This window comes from Aquarana catesbeiana, linkage group LG12 (genome assembly GCF_042186555.1).
Source record: "Aquarana catesbeiana isolate 2022-GZ linkage group LG12, ASM4218655v1, whole genome shotgun sequence".
Lineage (NCBI taxonomy): Eukaryota > Metazoa > Chordata > Amphibia > Anura > Ranidae > Aquarana > Aquarana catesbeiana.
In genome coordinates, this window is record NC_133335.1 from 81,689,660 (window position 1) to 81,713,505 (window position 23,846).

At 42.6% G+C, this 23,846-nt stretch overlaps 1 protein-coding gene across 2 annotated transcripts in view; it reads right to left on the bottom strand.

The window, feature by feature from the left end:
- Positions 1–23,846, bottom strand: part of RECQL5 (RecQ like helicase 5) — a 178,803-nt gene that overhangs the window by 119,843 nt on the left and 35,114 nt on the right. For both annotated transcript variants that reach the window (XM_073608124.1, XM_073608125.1), the window contains exon 9: positions 22,609–22,691. In XM_073608124.1, coding sequence (XP_073464225.1) covers positions 22,609–22,691 — 83 coding nt within the window. The remainder of the gene's footprint in view (positions 1–22,608; positions 22,692–23,846) is intronic.

The following is a 23,846-nucleotide window of genomic DNA, read 5'->3' on the forward strand; positions in this document are numbered from 1 at the left end:
GAATTTTTTTGTAAACAAATAGAATGTTTAGCTAGTACAATATAAAATAGAGATGTTATTACTCATTGAAGGTTAGGGTTAGAAAACCCAGGAAGTAATATATAATATAATATATTGCAGCTTACCAGTCCTTAAATGTTGTGGCTGCATTCGTTTTCTTTTTTCAGTACAAAAAATACCTGTTGATCCTGCCAGAAATGCAGCATCCTTGTCACTTCCTGTGAGCTGTTCTGAAGGTTATCATCTTCCTTCTGAGCTAGATCTGTAAACTACGGACTGCCCTGCCCTCCATGCAATGGAGATGACGAGATAAGGACGTGTTTGTAGTCCATATCAGAAGAATCCCAAAAAGTGATGACTAGGGTTGGACCTATACCGAGTACCGATACTTTGCAGTGCGATTTGCATCAATACAAAAAAAAAAAAAATTGGGGCACAGAGCACTGCAAAGAATCTCATGCAATTTAACCACTTAAAGACTGCATATATACTGCGGCAGGGCGGCTCAATTGCGTGAAACAATGTACCTGTATGGTGCATGAGACACTGTGTGTGTGCGCCCCCCGCTGCACGCCGGGGGGCGCACGCGCGCGGGTCCTGTGGACTCGATGTCTGCCGGCCACCCACGATCGCTCCCCAGAGGGGCAGAACGGGGATCTGCCTATGTAAACAAGGCAGATCCCTGTTCTGACATGGGACAATACTGAGATCATCTGTTCCTAGTAATTGGAAACAACGATCTTTGTGTTGTCCCAGTGAGCCCATCGCTCACACAGTTAGAACACACACTGAGGGAACACAGTTAACCCTTTGATCGCCTCCTAGTGTTAAACCCTTCCCTACCAGTGTCATTTATACATTGATCAGTGCTTTTTTTTTTTTTTTTTTTTTTTTTTTTAGCACTGATCACTGTTTTGGTGTCACTGGTCCCTAAAAAGTGTCACTTAGGGTCAGATTTGTCCGCCACAATGTCGCAGTCCCGCTAAAAATAGCATATCGCTGCCATTACCAGTAAAAACAATAAAAAATGTAAAGTCCCTTAAAGGGGTTGTAAACCCTTGAGGTTTTTCACCTTAATGCATTCTATGAGTAGTGCATTCTATCTGTAGTGCATTCTATCTGTAGTGCAACCTGAGCACGGTCTTTCCAGCAACGAGAACGAGCACACCAGCTCCAGCCGTGTGTCTCAGGTCCTCATTGGATAGACTGATAGCAGCAGGAAACATTGGCTCCCGCTGCTGTCAATCAAATCCAATGACGAGGGAGTCGGGGGGCAGGGCCGAGTCCTGTTGTCTGTGTCAATGAACACAGCAGCAGGACACGGGAGCGCGCCCACATGATTGCCTCGAAGGAGTGTGGCTCTCCAGCGGGGGACTCGAGAAGATGAGGAGCGCCACGAAGGGACCCCAGAAGAGGAGGATCGGGGCAACTCTGTGCAAAACCAACTGCACAGAGGTATGACATGTTTTTTTTTTTTTTTTTCTTTTAACGAGCCTTTTTTTGTAGATGCTATAACTTTTGCACAAACCAATCAATATATGCTTATTGGGATTTTTTTTTTAACCAAAAATATGGAGCAGAAAACATTCACCTAAACTGATGAATACAATTGTTTTTTTACATTTTTTATTTAATTTTTTTTTGGAAATGTATTATAGCAGAACGTAAAAAATATTGTTTTTTTTTTCAAAATTGTCTCTCCTTGTTTATAGCGCAAAAAATAAAAACCACAGAGGTGATCAAATACCACCAAAAGAAAGCTCTATTTGTGGGGAAAAAAAAGGACATAATTTTTATTTGGGTACAGCGTTGCACGCCCGCGCAATTGTCAGTTAAAAAAATGCAGAGCTGTATCACAAAAAATGGCCTGGTCATTAAGGGGGTAAATCCTTCCGGGGCTGAAGTGGTTAAACAGGAATGCGGTGCGATTCCTGTCCGAATCGCATGCGATTTCCTCCACTGCTCCTGTGTGTGTATAGAAAAGGGAAAAGCACCAACTCACAGTACATCTGGCCAAATGCAAAATCAACATAGGTGTCCCGGTCCCGCCGATGATAGCAAATCACGGCTGTCGGAGGTGCTCACAGGGCTCGAGGAGAAGTCCTGGGACCCCGTGGGTATAGGGCAGAAGTGATGTCAGCTTGGGGACAGACCTGTACATCTCCCCCAACCCTGTGAGCACCTCCAGCGGCTGTGATTTGCTATCATCGGCGGAACCGGGACACCTATGTAGATTTTGCATTTGGTCAGATATGTACTGCGAGTTTTAACATTTTTAATAAACTGCCCACTAGATGGCTCTTTTCCCTTTCTACTCACACACAGGAGCAGTGGGGGGAAAAAAAAACAAACATACGATTCAGACAGGAATCGCAGCGCATTCCTGGTAAAATCGCATGTGATTATTTGCAGTGCAATTGGCATCCATTCATTTTGTATTAATGCAAATCGCACTAAAAAGTACCGGTTTCGGTACTGGGAGCATTTGCACAAATACTGATACTCGCGCAATTGCTTGGTATCGGTATATCCCTAGTGATGACCATGGCTCCCTCTATGAATACAGTGGAGTGATGATGTAGACACTCTACATAAGTGAAAATAAAGCAAAAGAAGCTTAAAAAAAGGCAGCCACCACAATCACTTTTAAGTAAACAATGGGACCAGAGCATGTATATAAAATGAAAATGTACTGTAAGCGAAGCAATACCTTTTTTCACTTTCACAATGCATGTAAATACACTAGCTCTATGGGAAATCTTGGTCAGCTTGACATGGCACTGCTTCCGTTTTTTTTAACATTGGCATCCATGGGAAATCTTGGTAAAATTGACATGGCACTGCTCCCGAACCATAAGTGACACCAAACTTGGGGACCCAGGACTACGACATGGTAGATTACCAAGGCAAGCTGGCTGAGCCCAAAAACGGATATGTTGTAGTCCTGGGTCCGCTCAAAGTTTGGTGTCCCTGTCACTTATGGTTCGGGAGCAGTGCCATGTCAAGCTGACCAAGACTTTTCATAGACGCCAATGTGTCAGTACTCAAGGTATGCCTGTACTGGTAGGTTCCAATGTATTACAATTTTGGTTTTAGGTTTAGATACACTTTAAAGAAAATTATGAGGCCAAGGACTTTGACATGTATTTTAGTTTTATACCTAAACATATTTCTTCAGACTTAGGTAGTAACAAAAGTGAAGGTAGACAGACTAAAAACCTTTGAAAGACGTGTAAAACATGAAAGACATACGGGGGGGGGGCTGCCATTGTTAATGTCCTTCGTCCTTCTAAAAATGCAGCCTGGTTGAAAATGCAGCCAATGCTAACGCAGAGCATATAAATGGATAAGGAAAGGCAAAAAATATTGTTTTGGATTGAAAAACTATGTATGCATGCTCAATGAAAGACCGAACCCATCACTGTCTGCTAATGTGGTAGGGAGGGTACAAGAAAAGAAAGAAAACAGTTTTAAATAGTAAAAAAAGCCGTAGACGAAGAGGAACTGAAATGTGAAAGCTGTGCCTAAAAAGAAAGGCAGGGGGCAATGGACTATATACCAGCATTGCCTGTGGGCTCCCTGCAGCTCGTTTTCCCTATTAACAAATTACCATGCTTGTTCTGCTTTATCTTTCTATGTGGAGACCGCCATTTTGGTGGAGGCAGGGATTTGCTTCTTTCATGTCAGAGTTGCCCCTCTGATGCCTGGTCATCTGATGACTGGTGAGGGAAGATTCAAGAAGCAGCAAAGATTCACAGAATGAATGGAGAAGATTCTTGTGCTGCACATATTCAGGTACAGCTTCCTCCCCAGCAAGAATGACAGTGAACAGCAAAATACTGACACAACTAAATCTCACTTCAATTCTCCCAAGACTAACAGTCAGATGCTGCATCGCCTTAGATCTCTTACTGTAGACATACAGCTATAAGGCTGTAGGTAGGGGCAGTGTAGGTAGAGGAAGAACACTGCTGTTTTTAGAAGGAAGACAAAAAGGTAAATCTTTCAGAGTAACACTTAGGGGAAACTACCATTTTAAACGTTTCCTTTAAAGATAGCACATCCTAAATTTTAATTGATAAGTTCATCTTTAGTTACAGGTTATACCTGTATTTAGAGTGTAACAGGTTACTAAAGAGCACCTGCCCACACCTCCCGATCCCTTCCATGACAGTGGGCGGAGGACCTTCTCCCCACACCCTTTGTCACATTTTGAAAATAGTGTGGTTGGGGGGGCTCCGCACACACAGCTGCATCATTAATTCACGGAGTTCTGTGAATGAATGAACTAAATATACTGTATTCTACTACAGCAGAAGGCTTCTATTTCTCAACAAACTGTGAGGCCGATGATAAGTGCTCTCCTAGTTTATTGACACTTCCTACAGCTTTTAAAACAGAAAGCATATACAGAGGTACAGGCTGAAAGCTGTAGGCGGTGTCTGCAGGTGCCTGACTTTGCACCTGCGATCGGATGATCATAGGTGCAATTCTCTGCAGCCTCCAGAAAAAAAAAAAAAATATAGTGTACATGTTTTTACCTGCAAAAAAAATTTCCACTTATTTTTCTTTAACCACTTCAGCCCCGGAAGACTTGGCTGCTCAATGACCAGGCCATATTTTGCGATACGGCACTGCCTCGCTTTAACTGACAAATGCGTGGTCGTGCGACGCTGTGCCCAAACAAAATTGACGTCCTTTTTTTCCCACACATAGAGCTTTTTTTTGGTGGTATTTGATCACCTCTGCGGTTTTTATTTTTTGCACTATAAACAAAAAAAGATTGACAGTTTTGAAAAAAAAAAAACACAATATTTTGTACTTTTTGTTATAATAAATACCCCAAATTTGTTTTTAAAAAAGCAATTTTTTTCCTGTTTAGGCCGATATGTATTCTTCTACATATTTTTGCTAATAAAAATCACAATAAGCGTATATTGATTTGGTTTGCGCAAAAGTTATAGGGGAAAGATTTATAATATTTTTATTGTTATTTTTTTTTTTTTTTACTAGTAATGGTAGTGATCAATTTTTAATCAGGACTGCGACATTATGGCGGACACATCGGACACTTTTGACACATTTTTGGGACCATTGGCATTTATACAGCGATCAGTGCTATAAAAATGCACCGATTACTGTGTAAATGTCACTGGCAAAGAAGGGGTTAACACTAGGGGCGATCAAGGGGTTAACTGTGTTCCCTAGGGAGCGATTCTAACTGTGGGTGGAGGGGACTCACTGAGTGAGGAGACCGATCGTTGTTCATACTTGGTATGAACAGCAGATCGCTCTTCTCACCCCAACAGCACGGAGATCTGTCTGTTTACATTGACAGATCTCCGTTCTGTCTCTGTGTGGAGCGATTGCGGGTGCCGGCAGTCATTGTGACCGCCGCGCAGGCACATCGGCTCCGGTGACGCGCCCCCCTAGTGGTCAAAAGGCGAACAGACGTACAGCTATGTCGGTTCACCCAGGGGAGCCAACCTGCCACAGTACAACTGCTGTAGCTGGTCGGGAAGGGGTTAAAAGGTGAACTGACTTTAACCACTTCAATACTGGGCACTGTCACCCCCTTCCTGCCCAGGTCAATTTTCAGCGCTGTTGAAATTTGAATGACAATTGCGTGATCATCCAACACTGTACCCATATGAAATTGTTATCATTTTTTTCCCCACAAATAGAGCTTTCTTTTGGTGGTATTTAATCACCGCTGGCTTTTTATATTTTTTGCTAAACAAATAAAAAAGAACATTTCAAAAAAAATAAATTTTGTAAATAAGTTTTCTCCTTCACTGACGGGCACTAATGAGGTGGCACTGATGGGCTCTGATGATGAGGCACCAATATGCAGCACTGATGGGCTCTGACAGGCAGCACTGATGGGCTCCGATAGGCAGCACTGATGAGGATGCACTGACAGGCATCCCTGATAGGCTCTGATTGGCATCCCTGATGGGCACTTGTGGGCATTCTTGATCCCCCCCCCCCCCCCTCGGCTCTCCTTTACTCGCGCCTTCTCAGCGCAAATAGAGGAAAAGCCGATAACCGGCACTTCCTGGTTACAATGTGATCAGACACAGTTGATCACACGGTAAAAAGATTACATCATAGGCTCTTTACTGAGATCGGAGATGCAGTGTGTCAGAGCGACTGCCACGCACGAGTGTCTTATCCTGCTGGACGTCATATGACGCCCAATCAGGATAATGAAACCACCTATAGCAGCAAAATGACGGCCGGGCAGGATGTGATTAAAGTTTCACTAAACACACATCATAAAAAACTATCAATAAATGGTGTATTCTATGCTGTTCATACTCAGTAAAAACACAAAAAACAGGAGCGCCACTCTAAGTGGAGTATTCATAAAGCATGGGTTTATTCAGGTTTGTTCAGACACTTTGCAATTTACAATGTGATGGAAGTAAGAACGCATGTCAGACCCACCAAAGGTCAGGAGGATCAGCGTGGTAATGCAGGCATCCCCTCAGGGATATGAGGTAGCTGGGTGGTGTGCAGGGTGCTGGGACGCTCAGGGTGTCGGTATCCATGGAGCGCCAAGCACATCAGCGCTGGGGGTGGGAAAGCAGGGTCTTGCTAACACGTTTCAGAGCCACTCCTTTCTTTAAGCTTCACGGATACCAACACCCTGAGCGTCCCAGGACCCTGCATGCCACCCAGCCACCTCATACACCTGAGCAGATGCCTGCATTGCTATGCTGATCCTGGTGCAGCGTTCCTCCCAACCCTTGGTGGATCTGAAATGTGTTTTTACTTCCATCACACTGTAAGTTGCCAATTGTCTAAATAAGCCTATGCTTTATGTATACTGCTTAGAGTGGCGAACTGATTTGTGTGTTTTTTCCAGTGCAGAGCTTCCTTTATCTCCTGGAAGCAGCCATCTTATTGCCAGTCATTGCTGAATTTGCCTTGTCTGTGTCCCATGGTGTGAATAATCACCCATGTTGTCACTCTGAATGTAGCAGAATACAATTTGGCATACATTTCTATAGATTATTTGCAAAATTTTGTAACAGAAACGAAGATAAACGCATTTTGTTTGCAAAATTTTTGGCCTTTTTTTGTTTATTTAGCAACAACTTAAAAACCCAGTGGTAAATAAATACCACCAAAAGAAATCTCTATTTGAAAATGATAGAAATGTGATATAGGTACTGTGTGGTGTTGCATAACCGTGCAATTGTCATTCAAAGTGTGACAGCCCTGAAACCCTGAAAGCTCAAAATTGGTCTGGGCAGGAAGGGGATAAAAGTGCCCTGTATTGAAGTAGTTAAAGGATAAATGCACCTTTTGACAAAAAATTATGAATGCACATTTTTTTGCAGGTAAAAAATAAATGTGCATTTATTATTTTTTGTTTTGGGAGCCTGTAAAGCATGGCACCAGCGAATTATAGCAGCAGACACGGGGAGAAGATCCCCAGTTTGCTGTAACAGTGGGGATCGGTGTGGCGCATGGGGCCAGTGCATTCATAACATGTTACATATTACATATTACACCCTGAATATCGGTGTAACATGTAACATGTTAGGAAAGGTGAACTTATCCTTTGAGGTGGATATAGCCCAGCCAAAACAGTGATGCAAAAAGAAGGTGGCTGTCCTAGGAGTCATTAAAAATACTATGACACTGATGATGCAGAGACACGTGTGGTGAACGGTTTACAGCCTATGGGTAGATTGTACAATAAGCAATGCAAGTGGGGGAAGAAACTGATGGTTCCAAAAAGAACATAATAGTAATGCGAGTCTCAGTGGAACCTTCAGCTGCATACAAATACTGGGACTCAGTACAACAAGGTACAGTACAAGTACGTGAAAGCCTTACGAAGGTCATCTTGTAAACAGTAAAAATACAGCAAGTCAGAAAAGGGGGAAAATGGAAAAAAGTTAGATACATTAGGAATTAACATCAGAGATCTTCTTCAGAAGTATGGTGGAAATATATAGTGTTGAATCTTAAACTGATTGTAAAGGCTCTTTTTTTGCTATAGAAAATAACAAGCATGTTATACTTGCACAGAGCAGCCCAGATCCTCCACTTCTCAAGTCCCTCTTCCGTAATCCTGGTCCCTCCCTCCTGTTCAGTGCCCCCACAGCAAGCAGCTTGCTATGGTGGGGGTACAAGCTAAGTCACAGCTCCCTGTGTCCATTAAGACACGGAACCCGGACCTGGCCCCACCCCCTCTATGTCCTGATAAGCTAGCTGACTTTAATTGACAGTACAGGGAGCCAGTGGCGCCGCTGCGGTGTTTCAGTCAATCAGGAAGGAGAATCACTCACAGACATCGCTGGACAGAGAGGGACCTCAGGTAAGTGTTAGGATGGCTGCTGCATGCAGAAGGCTTTTTATCTTAACCACTTGCTTACTGGGCACCTAAACCTCGTTCCTGCCCAGACCAATTTTCAGCTTTTAGCACTGTCACTCTTTGAACGACAATTGCGCAGTCATACAAGAAAAAATAAAAATTTTTATATATATATATATATATATATATATATATATATATATATATATATATATATATATATATCCATCCGTTTTATATTTTGTTAATAAATTTTGCAAACAGGTAATTTTTCTCCTTCATTGATGTATGCTGATGAGGCTACACTGATAGGCACTAATAGGCGGCACTGGTGGGCACTGATGGGTGGCACTGAAGGGTACTAATAGGTGGCACTGATAGGCAGCACTGCTAGGTGACACTCATGAGGCACTGATTGGCACCACTGGTGGGCATTGATAGGTGGCACTTGTGGGCACTAATGTGCTTTGGGCACTGATTTGTGGCACTGACTGCTGGCATTGGCAGGCAGTACTGGTGGGCACAGAGGCTCTTCCTCTTTGGGACCGATGTCCCTTCAAACAGAAGCCAGCGATCTGCTTTTTTTCCGCTCGCGCTGTCAGCGTGAGAAGAAAAAAAAAAAAAAACGATTACTGATCCTCTGTTTACATCACGTGAACAGCTGTCATTGGCCGACAGCTGATCACATGTCTCACTGAGTGATCACAGCGCGTGGCAAGCTTTGAAAGGGGAGGACATCAATAGACAGCCTCCCGGCAAAGCAGATCCACGCTGTAGCTATAGCGCAGATCTGAACAGGTTAATGCATAGAAAAACGTCTGCCTTTACAACCCCTTTAAAGTCTTGCAAGTTTGAATGTAACTGGTGATACAAGAAACAGAGAGAAGAAACGATACAGCACAGCTTCAGAATATACACTCACATTGACCTTGTCAGGTGCTCTTAGGAGCTAGTTTGCTGGAGATATAGCCGACGATCTGTGTATTCTGAATAGAACGTCCCCACTAAACCTATTATTTTTTTTTTTTGTTCAGCCTACTGGCTGACAGAAAAAAGTAGCCATGTATGACCAGTTTTAATGTAATGTAGAACATGCAAATGTTTGAATTATAGCAAAATTGCAGTGTTTGTTGGATGCTATTAAAGTGAACATTTCCCCCGCAACAGTAATAATACATTTTACATGCACCTCTCTGTGCTGCTTCCAAAACATCTGCTAGCCATCTGTTAACCAGTTCATGACCACCCCATAGTAGATTTACTGCTACAGGGCGGCCATTCTGTTCAGAATCACATATACAGTTGTGTGCAAAAGTATTTGCCCCCTTTCTGATTTTTTTTAATTTTTTTTGCATATTTTTGTCACACTTAAATGACTCAGATCATCAAACACATTTTATTATTACACAAAGACAACCCAAGTAAATACAAAATGCAGTTTTTACATGATGGTTTAATTTATTAAGGCAAAAAAGCTGTCCAAACCTGCCTGGCTTTATGTGAAAAAGTAATTCCCCCCTAAACCTAATAACTGGTTGTGCCACACTTGGTGGCAACAACTGCAATCAAGCGTTTGCTATAACTGGCAATGAGTCTTTCACATTGCTGTGGAGCAATTTTGGCCCACTCTTCTTTGCAGAATTGTTTTAATGCAGCCACATTGGAGGGTTTTCCAGCATGGTCGGCCTGTGTAAGGTCATGATACAGCATCTCTATTGGATTTAAGTCTGGTCTTTGACTAGGCCACTCCAAAACCTAAATTTTGCTTTGGATATAAGGGGGTTGGGAGGCTGGTCCCCAGCCAGGTACTCACCAAAAAGCTACAGGGCAATTAGACTATCTCGGTTCAATGCAATTATATCTAAAGATTCCTGGATGATGGTACAACCTTTTAATTGATCCTATCTACCTATTAATATTGTTTGTAGAGGCCATTCATAAATTTTGCTTTGTTTGAACCATTTGGAGGTGGACTTGCTGTTGTGTTTCGGATCACTTGTTGCCTGGAAATGCACTGTATGCCTCAGAGAAGCGGACAATGGCTACATGGTATTCTTTTCACTGTGGGATTATATCATGGCTTACTTATTTCCTTGCTTTGTTTTCTTTCTTCATTTTTTCATTTAATTTTAAAGGAAATTCACACTAAAGAAACATGCTGGCTGTCAACCTTGTAAGATTGCAACTTACAGAGACTCCGTCATAAAAATTAGGGAGTTGCCACAGCTGACTTGTGCATTGCAAATGTCAGTTCCCTGGCTATAATACTGATAGCTTTGACTTTCAATGCTTTTTGAGATTCTATCCCAGAACAAGCATGGAGATGAGGAATTCCGATATTTTCCCAACACATTTACTGCGTGCTTGTCTTGGGTCTCTGAGGCTACATTCATACCCGAGCGTCATGTTTTTGAGCATTTTGTCAGCCATTTGTATGTGCGTTGCTAGACGGTTTTTACAGCGTTTTTGAGCTTTGGAGGTTTTTTTATTATCCAATCTACTTTGATTTATTAATCATTTATTTTTAGAAGTCGACCGATATAATCGGCCGATATTTGGCGTTTTTTACTTAATCGGCATCGGCCGATTGTGCTGATAAAAAAGGCCGATATAACTTCAGCGCTTCAGCGCGACTTGCAAATGATTTCTGTAATAGAAGTCAATGCAAGTTGCCTGAAATCGACTTCTCTCCTCTCTGGGCAGCCTGCCAAATCTGATAAAAGAACCTGAAGAGATACAATGTTTACACTTATGAATGAACTGAACTCTGTGTGTAGAAGCTCTCAGTTTAACCATTTAAAGACTAAATCTTTTCTGACATTTGTTGATTACAAGTAAAAATCCTGTATTTTCTGCTAGAAAATCACTTAGAACCCCCAAATATTATATATATATATTTTTTTTTAGCAGAGACCCTAGGGAATAAAATAGCGGTTGTTGCAATATTTTATGTCACACGGTATTTGCGCAGCAGTCTTTCAAACGCAATTTAAAAAAAAAAAAAAAAATACACTAATAAATTTTAAAAAAACTTAGCAGTAAAGTTAGCCCATTTTTTTTCGTCCAAAAATTTTGATTACCCGTTTTTGTGTATTTAATATTTAAGATATAGGTTTTTGGGGGTTTTTTTATCTAAATTCTGCATACAAGTGAACTGATTGGAGGTTTGTTTTGTTTAATAAATGTTTAAATGTAAAAAATTTTCTGTATCACTTATTACCTAAGGTTGCTTTCACACTGGAGCGGGCATGCGTTGACGGTAAAAGGCTGCTAGTTTTAGCGGCGCTATTCGGCTGCTAGTGGGGCACTTATAACCCAGCTAGCAGCCGAGAAAGGGGTTAAATGCGCCCCTGAAGCGCCGCTGCCGAAACGCTTTGCAGGCGCTTCGGCAGTGGTGCACATTCATTTCAATGGGCAGGAGTGGTGGTATAACATCCTGCCAGCGCATCGCCTCAGTGTGAAAGCACTTGGGATATCACACAGACTGCAGGGGAGCCGTTTTACAGGCACTTTACAGGCACTATTTTTAGCCCAAAAGCGCCTGAAAAACGCCCCAGTGTGAAAGGGGTCTAACTGTTAGATTTTATGAGATAAAGGGAGAAAAAAAAAAAAAAAATCTGCCTAATATATCGGCCCCAAAAAAATCGGCATCACATATCGGCCATCGCCCACCGCGATTTCTAAATATCGGCATCGGCCAGAGAAAAACCCATATCGGTCGACCTCTATTTGTTTTTTACTTTTTTCTTTGTAAAGGGTAAAGGGTTAGGGGTTAAAGTGATTGTTATTATTATAGGAAAAAAAAAACGAGACTTTACAAACAAGTCATACTTACCTGCTCTGTTGCAGTGGATTTGCACAGAGCAGCCTAGATCCTCCTCTGCTCGTCCCTCTTCGCTACTCCTGGCCCCTCTCTCCTGTTAAGTGCCCCCCCACAGGAAGCAGCTTGCTATGAGGGCACCCGAGCTCCCTGTGTTCATTCAGAAACAGAGCCCCAGCTAAGTCACAGCTCACTGTGTCCATTAACCACTTTCGGACCGCCGCACGCCGATGTACGTCCCAATCTTGCCGGTGGATATCGTTGTTATGGCAGCAGCTAGCTGCCATAACCCTGGTATCCCCGTTTTTGTGCGGCGCCCGGCTTTCTGATAAAAGTGGTCCCTGTGGTGGATTCGCCACGAGATCACTTTTATCGGTGGCAGGAGAGGTGCCCCCGCAGCGATCCGCCGCTACCGACGGCTCCGGCGGAGGGCACTGGAGGCGATCGCGTCCTTCTCCCTTGTGTGCCTGGAGACGAGTGAGGCTAAGATGGCGCCCACTCGTCTCCATGACACTGCTGGGCAGAAGCGACGTCAAAACGTCACTTCCACCCACGCCTCTTAAAGGCATATTTTTTTCTATTTTTTTCAATGTCATTTTTTTAAATGACTCTTTTTTTTTTTTAATTGCATTTTAGTGTAAATATGAGATCTTACATTCCTTGTAATAGGAATAAAAGTGACACGATTTTTTATTTTTTTTTAAACAGTGTAAAAATAAATAAAATAATGTAAAATAAATAATAAAAATTAAAAAATTTAAAAAAAAAAAAAAAAAAAACCCCGTCCCGACGAGCTTGCGCGCAGAAGCGAACGCATACGCGAGTAGCGCCGCATATGAAAACGGTGGTCAAACCACACATGTGAGGTATCGCCGCGACCGGTAGAGCGAGAGCAATAATTCTAGCTCTAGACCTCCTCTGTAACGCAAAACATGCAACCTGTAGAATTTTTTAAACTCCGCCTATGGAGATTTTTGAGGGTAAAAGTTTGACGCCATTCCACGAGCGGGCGCAATTTTGAAGTGTGACATGTTGGGTATCAATTTACTTGGCGTAACATTATATTTCACAATATAAAAAAAATTGGGCTAGCTTTACTGTTGTCTTATTTTTTTATTCAAAAAAAGTGAATTTTTTCCAAAAAAAGTGCGCTTATAAGACCGCTGCGCAAATACGGTGCAAAAAAAAAGTATTGCAACGACCGCCATTTTATTCTCTAGGGTGTTAGAAAAAAAAAAAAAACATATATAATGTTTGGGGGTTCCAAGTAGTTTTCTAGCAAAAAAAACATGTAAACACCCAAACGAGGCTGGTCCTTAAGTGGTTAAGACACAGAACCCGGACCTGGCCCCACCCCCTATATGTCCTGATTGGCTAGCTGACTTTAATTGACAGTACAGGGAGCCAATGGCGCCGCTGCTGTGTCTCAGCCAAACAAGAAGGAGAATATCGAACGGCTGAGACACTCGCTATGTCTCATAGAGAGGGACCTCAGGTAAGTATTAAAGGGGTGCTGGGGAGGCTTCTGCACACAGAAAGCTTTTTATTTTAATGCATAGACTGCATTAAGATAAAAAAAAAAAAAACTTCTGACTTTACAACCCCTTTAAAGGTTGTTAGGGGCTATTTTATTTATTTACTTACTATTTTTTTATTTTGTTAGGTTCGGGTCATGATTTGGGATAGGGGTTGGGGTTATTTTAATAATTTTTTTTTTTTTTTTATTTATTAATGATGATAATGTATTTTTTTTCATTATTATTATTTATTGTTATTAAATTATTACATTTGAGCAGAAATAAACACTCAAAAATGTTTAACAGAATGTGCTAACATGCAAATCACATGTTTCTATGCATTTTTATGGAACAAAAAAACACTTTAAAAAATGCACCAATCTTCTCGATTCAAGCTACAAAAAAGAGCTCCAGAACTTTTTTGAGCTTCAAGCGACTTGTAGCGGAACCATCCCCATACAGATAATTTTTCTTCTACAGCATTTTGGAGCTTCGAGATTCAACGTACAAAATGCTGAGATGTGAATGGGGCCTGACTCAAGAGTAGTGAAGGCAGGAAAAAGGGTCATGACAGCAAGGCAACCTACATTTTCAGAAATAAGCCAGTACAAGTTTCCTTTAGTATGCCGCACAATGCAGCAAGATGTCAGTAAATAATCCTGGAATATACACGTACTTTTTGAAAAAAAATATTAGATTTCTACAAATCATGTGTTCATAAAGCACATCAGTATAGTCTACGGTTTTAGAATAATACAGAATTAAGTGCAGGGCACCTATGACCTGACTGAGGTTTAACCCCTTCACGCCGACATAACGCATATATGCGGCCTTCTGCTTGTGATTACCCCGGTACCATTTTTTAGAGCCTGCGGTTGACTTTCTTGTAGTAACAACCAATGCGGCTGATCAGCTGCTCGGCTGTTAATACACGCAGCAGGAGGGGACAGCCCTCCCCTCCCACCGGCCTCCACCACTCTTCCCAGGCTTTCCCATCTGACTGGGAGGCCTGAGCGACCAGCATGCTTGATTGTCGGCTGGCCAGAGACGAGAATAAAAGCAGGAATTGGCTTCGATCGGGTCTCGGATCAAGTAACCCGGAAGGCGATGTCATGACATCGCTTTCGGTTTACTAGAGCCTTAAAGAGGAGCTTGACACAAAAAAGGGAAGCTCCGTTTCCCACCTTCCCACAGGTGCCCGCTTCCCACCTGTCAAAACCAGTTATCCGCTCCCACTTCCGTGTAAGATCGCCGTATCGTTGTGCGGCGATCTATGAAAATTTCGGACCCTCCTCCGTCATCCCCCCGCTGCATTCTAGGAGACACACAGGTCCCAGAAGACAGCAGGACCACTAAGAAAGCGCAGCGCGACTTGTGCATGCTCAGTAGGAAACAGGCTGTGAAGCCGCAAGGCTTCACTTTCTGTCCCACTTAGTAAGAATGCCGACACCTGCACCTGGAGCCAAAAGCTCCCTGGACAGATAAGTGTCCTTATATTAAAAGTCAGCAGCTACAGTAATTGTAGCTGATGACTTTTCATTTTTTTTCACCCAGGCTGAAACTCCGCTTTACAGGCGCTAGATTTTTCAAAAATGTCAGTATTCAAAATTGCCAAACTTGGCGTTTTTGAATGCTTTTAAGTGCAAAGGACTTTTTTACCCTCCATAAAAATACCTGAAACTTGACTATTGCTGGCATAATGGATGTTTACATTCCTTGTGACAGCAATAAAAGACAGTGAAAATTTCTTTTTAAAAAGGGACAGTGCAAAAATAAAAAAATTTAAAAGCACTCCATCCCTCTGTGCTCACAAGCAGACGTAAATGCATACATAAGTCGCACCCGCAAATGTAAACAGCGTTCAAACCACAGCTGAGGTATCACCACGATCGTTAGAGCGAGAGCAATAATTCTAGCACTAGATTTCTTCTGTAACTCTCCAATGGTAAGCGTTTAAAGTGTCACCTATGAGAATTTTTAAGAACCGTCGTTTGTCGCCATTCCACGAGTGTGCGCAATTTTAAAACATGACATGTTAGGTATCTATTTAGTCGGCGCAACATCATCTTTCACATTATACCAAAAAAATTGGGCTAACTTTACGATTTTGTTATTTTTAAATTCATGAAAGTGTATTTTTTCCAAAAAAATTGTGTTTAAAACTGCTGCGCAAATACAGTGCGACATAGAATATTTCAACGACCGCCATTTTGTTCTCCATGGTCTCTGCTAAAAAAGAATATATGTTTGGGGTGTTCTAAGTAATTTTCTAGCAAAAAATACAGATTTTCAAGCAACAATTGTCAAAAAAAGGCTTAGTCTTCAAGGGGTTAATAAGCCTTAGGTTTATAAATACAAAGCATATATATGCTTATGTGAACCATAATAAGATTATATATATATATATATATATATATATATATATATATATATATATATATATATATATATATATATATGCTTTGTATATATAAACATATGTGAACCAATGTAAATTACGTCACAATGGAAAAGGTATAAAGCTGCCGGACCAGCTGTATTATGTGAAAGGGTGTTTCCTTTCTCTGTACAGTATTTTGTGATCACTTTGTGGGTGCGGACACAGAAAAAAGAACAAAGCTGGAAGGAAATTATGCATTCATTTCTTTGTCAGGCAGGTTGGCACTTGCATAGGGTTTTCCCCAGAGAATTAAAAACAGAGTAACTATATATGAAGCAATTACTAGAAGTAATAGGTTGTATCAAATATACAAGCACTGGCATAATAGACTGATAAATCCTGCAATTACAGATGTATAGTTGTCAAGTACTGGTCAATGTGTCCATAGACTCCAACATTTAAACTCATTAAGGAGGCTTTACAGTTGCAATGTGTCCCTCTCAATGCTTAAGCACAATTTTTTTTTTAAGAAACTGTCAGCTCCAGTCAGAGCCATTGTACCAACGATCCGATGTTAGAACAGCGATCTCCCCTGCTGCTCTATTGTGTTCTGATAGGGGGATGACCCCCGCCAGAACACTGCTGGTTTTCCAACATGCTCATCCGACAGAAGCCTGTCATACCGGCTGCTATACACATGGGCTGAATGTTGGCCGGTTTTTATTAAACCCGCCGATGTCGCCCGACATTCGGCCTGTGTGTACTAGGCTTTAGAGGCAGGTGCAGCGTTGAGCCCCACTACACGCAGCCTGTCAAAGTCTGTGGGGATAAACACTGTACCATATGGTACACAAGTCTTTTGTGTTCCATAACCTTGTCCCTGAATGGACAGGATCCAAGCACTAGTACCACTAGGGGACTGAGAAGCAGCATGAGGAACCAGTCAGTTGTGCCACAGTGCATCGAGCATGCTGATAGTAGAAGAGAGGAGAGCGAAAAAGAAGAGCTCAACATTATGCAGACAAGCTGCATCGGGTGGCAGGCGACGGTGGCAAGCGACAAGCTGCATCGGGTGGCAGGCGATGGTGGCAAGTGTCAAGCTGCATCGGGTGGCAGGCGACGGTGGCAAGCGACAAGCTGCATCGGGTGGCAGGCGACGGTGGCAAGCGACAAGCTGCATCGGGTGGCAGGCGACAATTTTTTTTTTTAAAAAACACACTGTGACCAGAGTAATGTAATGTTCCCATAGTAACATTGCACTACTCTGTGGAAGTTATGGGAATTTTTTTTTTTTTTTTTTTTTACACATTATGTTTGCATATAGCAATGCATTACTGCATACTATAAACTAAGCAATAAGGATGAGTTCAGGTGTGTTCGCACACCCCACGTGCAGAGCCCGCCAGGAAGTCAGCACTGCTCTGCGCTAATCACAGGCAGCGAGACATTGTCCCGATACGCGGCTGCAGAGATCGGGATATGTCTGACTGCCTGTGATTAGCGCAGCGCAGTGCCGACTTCCTGGCGGGCTCTGCACGTGGGCTGTGCGAACACACCTGAACTCATCCTTACTAAGCAAGCATTTTACTGAATGAAACAGATTCCTTCGGTCTGTTTTGTTTTGATTAGCTGTGATTGGTCAGAGCTAATCACGTGGTACAGATGGGCTGTGATTGGCCTTGTCTGTACCATGTGATCACACTGACCAACAACAGCTAGCAACACAGTTGTATTCAATAGATGGCACGAAAGGAAGCCATCTATTGTTTACAACTGTCATGTGACCTGCTGTAATACGTCACAGCGATCACATGGTACTGGCAGCTAGAAATGGGATCAACGGGACACAGTCGGTGACAGATCGCGCTGCTGTGCGGCCCAGCGGCTGCGTGATGGGCGCATTCTGACAGGTTTTAATACGACGCCCAGTCAGCATAACTGAACCACCGGCCGTAAATCTGCTATTAGCCAGGCAGGAAGGTGTTAAATATAATGCACAATACTAGTAAACTTTTATACTGCTAATGTAATGCAATTGTAATGCCTTACATTACCTTCAGTCTATCAGCACCTTCTCTGGGTTCAGGTGCTGATCTTCCCTGCACAGAGTCCTTAAAGTGACAGAGGGTCAAAATAATTACAAAAGCACCAACCTGTGCAGAAAACGGCTTTAAACATACCTGTCAGTCCATTTGCAAAACTTCAATCTGTAGCAGAACTCCTGGAGCTGATCCAATTCCACAGATTTAGGTGTGTGGAACAGAGTGTGCCCCCCACTGGCTGTCGTGGTACCTCCCACTACCCTTATGCGCTTACTGTTGTCCTGGTGTGACTAGTGGCCAGCAGGGAAAGCCACAGAGACCAGAGGGGGAATCCTCTTTTTTGACCAGCCCAAGGAGTTAAACTGGATCAGTGCTGGGAGCTCTGCTACAGAGTGACATTTTAGCAAAGGCCCAATGGACAGGCCAATTACTTCAGCTTCATACATACAGTGAGAGAAAAAAAGTATTTGATCCATTGCTGAATTTGTATGTTGGCTCACTGACAAAAATGATCAATCTATAATTTTAAAGTGGTTGTAAACTTTGTTACACCACTTGTACCTACAGGTAAGGCTTACCTGTAGGTACTGTAAATATCTCCTAAACTTGCACAGTTGAAGAAATATTCACTATATTACGACGTCATCGGCACATGCGCACTGAAGAAACGGCCGCTGGTGCCGTTTTTTCAGGGTCTGTGTCATGACCGGCGGCTCCCGCACACATGCGTAGGAGTGACGTCATCGCAGCTCCGGCCAATCACAGCGCTGGAGCCCACAAACCCGAAAGTAACTCCAGTGAAAGATGTCAGCCATGTTCTCAGAGTCAGGGCATCGTTCTAAGGTAGAGTATTTCATAATGAGCTAGTATGCGATGCATACTAGTTCATTATGCCTTTGTCTTGCAAGTTTTTTTTTCTTTTTTTTTTTGGAGGTTTACAACCTCTTTAATGGTAGGGTTATTTTAACAGTGAGAGACAGAATAACAAAAATATCCAGAAAAACGAATTTCAAAAAGTTATGAATTAATTGTAATGAGCTCCCAGGTGTCTTCTATACAGGTAACGGGTTGAGATTAGGAGCACTCTCTTAAAGGGAGTGCTCCTAATCTCAGCTTGTTACCTGTATAAAAGACACCTGTCCACAGAAGCAATCAGATTCCAATCTCTCCACCATGGCCAAGACAAAGAGCTGTCCAAGGATATCAGGGACAAGATTGTAGACCTACACAAGGCTGGGCTACAAGATCATCGTCAAGCAGCTTGGTGAGAGGGTGACAACAGCTGGTGTGAAAAAATGGAAGAAACACAAAATAACTGTCAATCTCCCTCGTTCTGGGGCTCCATGTAAGATCTCACCTCGTGGAGTTTCAATGATCATGAGAATGGTGAGGAATCAGCCCAGAACTACATTAGAGAATCTTGTCAATGATCTCAAGGTAGCTGGAACCATAGTCACCAAGAAAGCAATTGGTAACACACTACGCCATGAAGGAATGAAATCCTGCAGCGCCCGCATGGTCCCCCTGCTCAAGAAAGCACATGTACAGGCCCGTCTGAAGTTTGCTAATGAACATCTGAATGATTCAGAGGAGAACTGGGTAAAGTGTTGTGGTCAGATGAGACCAAAATGGAGCTCTTTGGCATTAACTTAACTCGCCGTGTTTGAAGGAGGAGGAATGCTACCTATGACCCCAAGAACCCCATCTCCACCGTCAAACATGGAACATCCATGCACCTCCAAGGCATTGAAAATGGGTTGTGGATGGGTATTCCAGCATGACAATGACCCAAAACACACGGCCAAGGCAACAAAGAAGTGGCTCAAGAAGAAGCACATTAAAAGGTCCTGGAGTGACCTAGCCAATCTCCAGACCCTAATTCCATAGAAAATATGTTAACGGAGCTAAAGGTTCCAGTTACCAAACGTCAGCCTCAAAACCTTATTAATTTGGAGAGGATCTGCAAAGGGGAGTGGGACAAAATCCCTCCTGAGAGGTGTGCAAACCTGGTGGCCAACTACAAGAAACGTCTGACCTCTGCGATTGCCAAAAAGGGTTTTGCCACCAAGTACCAAGTTATGTTATGCAAAGGGGTCAAATACTTATTTCACTCATTAAAATGCAAATCAATTTAGAACTTTTTTGAAATGTGTTTTTTCTGGATATTTTTGTTGTTATTCTGTCTCTCACTGTTAAAATAAACCTACCATTAAAATTATAGACTGATCATTTCTTTGTCCATGGGCAAACGTACAAAATCAGTAGGGGGATTAAATACTTTTTCCCCTTAACTGTACCTTTCTAGTGCTTCTGTCATTTTGTTGACCACTTGATAAGGTAACTTTAGTTGGATTTTGGATAAGCCTCTGCCAGTCCCTAACCAGCAGAGCTCAAAGAGCTCATAGAGAAATTGGAGAAGCAGCACAAAGAGCCAATCAGGTGTATTGCAGTACAAGAAGTAAGCTAATGAGAAAAGAGCGACAGCTCATCAGTACATGGTGTCCAATAACAAGGTGTGTGTGGGTATGGAACCTGTAACTAAAAGTGCAACCTCAGCAGAGAAAGAACAGGTCCCTGCCAGGCAAGACTAGGCTGTGTTGTAAAGTGGTGTACGTTTCAGAACTGGATGGACAAAAAGTCATATCCTTTCTGCTGGTAAAGCAGCTTCATATGTACTTCATCTGTGTATTCAGCTGTTTGCCTGGAGTTCAGCTTTAAAGTGATTGTAAAGTCTTGTTTTGTTTTTTTCAATAAAAGCCCGGATCCTCCTCTTCTCGGGTCCCTCTTTAGTGCTCCTAGCCCCTCCCTCCTTTCGAGTGCCCCCACGGCAAGCAGCTTGCTATGGGGGGCACCTGAGCCGAGTCACAGCTCCCTGTGTCCATTCAGACACGGAGCTGTGGCCCAGCCCCGCAACTCCCTTCTGATTGACAGCAGCGGGAGCTAATGGCGCCGCTGCTCTGTCTTAGCCAATCAGGAGGGAGAGTCTTGGTCAGTGGAGACACTTGTGGACATCGCTGGACAGAGGGGGCTCAGGTAAGTATTAGGGGGTGCTAGGGCAGCTGCTGCACACAGAAGGTTTTTCTATCTTAATTCATAGTGGAGAGGAGAAACACATAATCCCAGAAGCTCAAGGATGACACATGGTCCTGGACCAAACAGTAGGTTACACCACCCAGGAGCCTCAGGACAGTGGCAGAAGTGTGTGCAATAAAGCCGCCAGGGTCACTGAGATTGTGCGCCCACCCAAGTCATGTGTCCCAGAACCGAATGTGATGTCATTCATCTGGCAGAAGAGCACCCGAACGTTGGCTGCAGAGGGCAAACTGGAAATCTTGGAGAGCACTCAAACCATGTCAAACCAAAGGAGAGAAGCCAGTCACCAAGATAACATGTTTTGAGGGACTTGCCCCTTCCTCAGATTTCAGATCATCATCATCTTTTTTTTTTTCCAGAGATTTTTGCAGTGGACACATGAACGCTATGCAGTCCCTGTACTCTGTGGTACGAAAGTGCATTGTGTCACACATCCTGGTTTGCAGGCAAGCACTGCAATTCTATGGAACTTTGTCTCTTAGCTTACAATTGCACACTACTCATTACCTAACTGCCCTGTGGTTGGATCATAGTAAAGGTTCAATTTAGGAGCTGCTGTCAATCAATTCCTCATGACTGCTCAGTCAGGCAAGCAAGGCTGCCTGTAACATGGACTGCTGCCTATGAGACAGGGAGAGTACAACATGTGTTCCCTCCTAGTAGAGTGTAAGCTCTAATGAGCAGGGCTCTCTGCTTACTACTGGATTTAATTGTATTGTAACTGTACTGTCTGCCCTCATCTTGTAAAGCGCTGCGCAAACTGTTGGCGCTTTATAAATCGTGTATAAAAAAATAACAATGTGTAGGCATTGCATACATAAAAAACGGGCACTGTAACCAGTATGCAGGGGCAATGACACCATTAGGAAAGAGCTGCCTCTGGATAGCACTGTCACCCCAGATGAAACTGATAGAATCAACAACTTTTTTTATTAGCAAGATAAAGCACTTGGGAAAACAAGTGGCAGCAGATCAATGCAATTTATCTTAGCAAATTTTTTATTTTTTTTTACCTTTTGTACATTACTGTACATTTTGCTGAAAATGATTTTAAATATTTAATCATCATACATACAATAATTGTACAGTTTGGTAACCCTTTAAGTGCCATGCTCACACTAGTGCTGTAACAGATGAGGGATACAGAAGAGGTGACACGTTTCACACGTGACTTGTGCTTCTTCAAGAAGAGTTACGTGTGAAACGCGTCACCTCTTCGGTGTCCCTCGTCTTGGTGGCAGTCATTATGTTTTGAATAAATCAATACTGGATCTTTGGTGGTGTGCAGCCTCATCTTTTTGCCTTTCCTTATTGTGGTGGCGAGCCAGGGGTAGCACCCTGCACATTTGATCCATTGGATTACAATCACCTGGAGCAGCGTTACCTTTTTTTGGATTTACCAAAAAGGACATAAGAACACTCACCCCTGCTCCTCGCAATAGTTCACCATTGTCTCAAATCCAACCATTGCAGCTTTGTCTGATGCTTTGGTATCTTTCCTTTTCGCCTGTAAAAGCAGACATATAAATTATTCTAACAAGAACCTTACGTTAATTCATACAATAAGGATTGTACAACTAGAAAAACCACTTACTGTTACTGAAATTGACAGAATATTAAAGCATGTACAAACCAAACATTTTCTTCTATTTTGGATAGAGAAGGAAATGGTTAGAACCCCGGCCAGGTTTTAAATGAGTTTTACTTCTATCACAACTTTTGTCCTGAATACTATAAACTTTGCAGCTGCAGCTATGCTCTTTATGCAAAACATGCTGGTATGAATTAGGCCACTTAATCAGCCCTAGGTAACTACTGATCTATTTAACTACAGGGAGCATTTTTGTTCAACTTATAGCATCTGTAGCTTTCCTCTACATGCCATTTTCATTTGCACTTCTTTCCAATAGGTATTTCAGCTGTTCTGTTCCTAGTGTTTTTTGTATTAATTCCAGTAGCCATTTAGTCACATTTCAACAGTTTGGTATCTTAGATTTTCAGTACTCATTGCAGTAGTTAAATGGTTTTACGTCAGAAGCTTTGTCCCGTAGGCTTTATACCAGAGGTGGGGGACTCGAGTCACATGACTTGACTCGAGTCACCTGTTTGAGGACTTGCGACTTGCTTGACAAAATTAAATAAATGACTCGACTTGACTTTGACTTGTCACTAATGACTTGCGACTTGACTTTGACTTGGGCTATTTGACTTGCAATGACTTGGCACCACCAGTGCTGTGTCTTGGCCTAGGCAAAAGCTGCCCCCCCCCCACAAAAGAAAGCTCCCCCCAAGTCCCGGCTTCGGGGTAGATCAGTATTTTGACTTAATTTGTGACTTGACCAAAATAAACGACTTGACTTGACATGCTTGACTTCTAGCAGGGACTCGACTTGACTTGCTTGCTTTTCGCCACAGTAACTTGGGACTTGCTTGTGACTTGAAGGTTAAGACTTGAGACTTGCTTGTGACTTGCACATGTGTGACTTACTCCCATCACTGCTTTATACACACTGGGCTTAAAAAAAACGTCAGTTCGTTTGGCAGGAAAAAATTGCTCATATAGAGCGTTTTTTGTACACAGTTTAGACGAGTTTAGGAGAATTTTGTATTATTTCTGCCAGAAAGCTTTAATCAGAAATGCAAAGCAGAAGGGTTTTTTTCC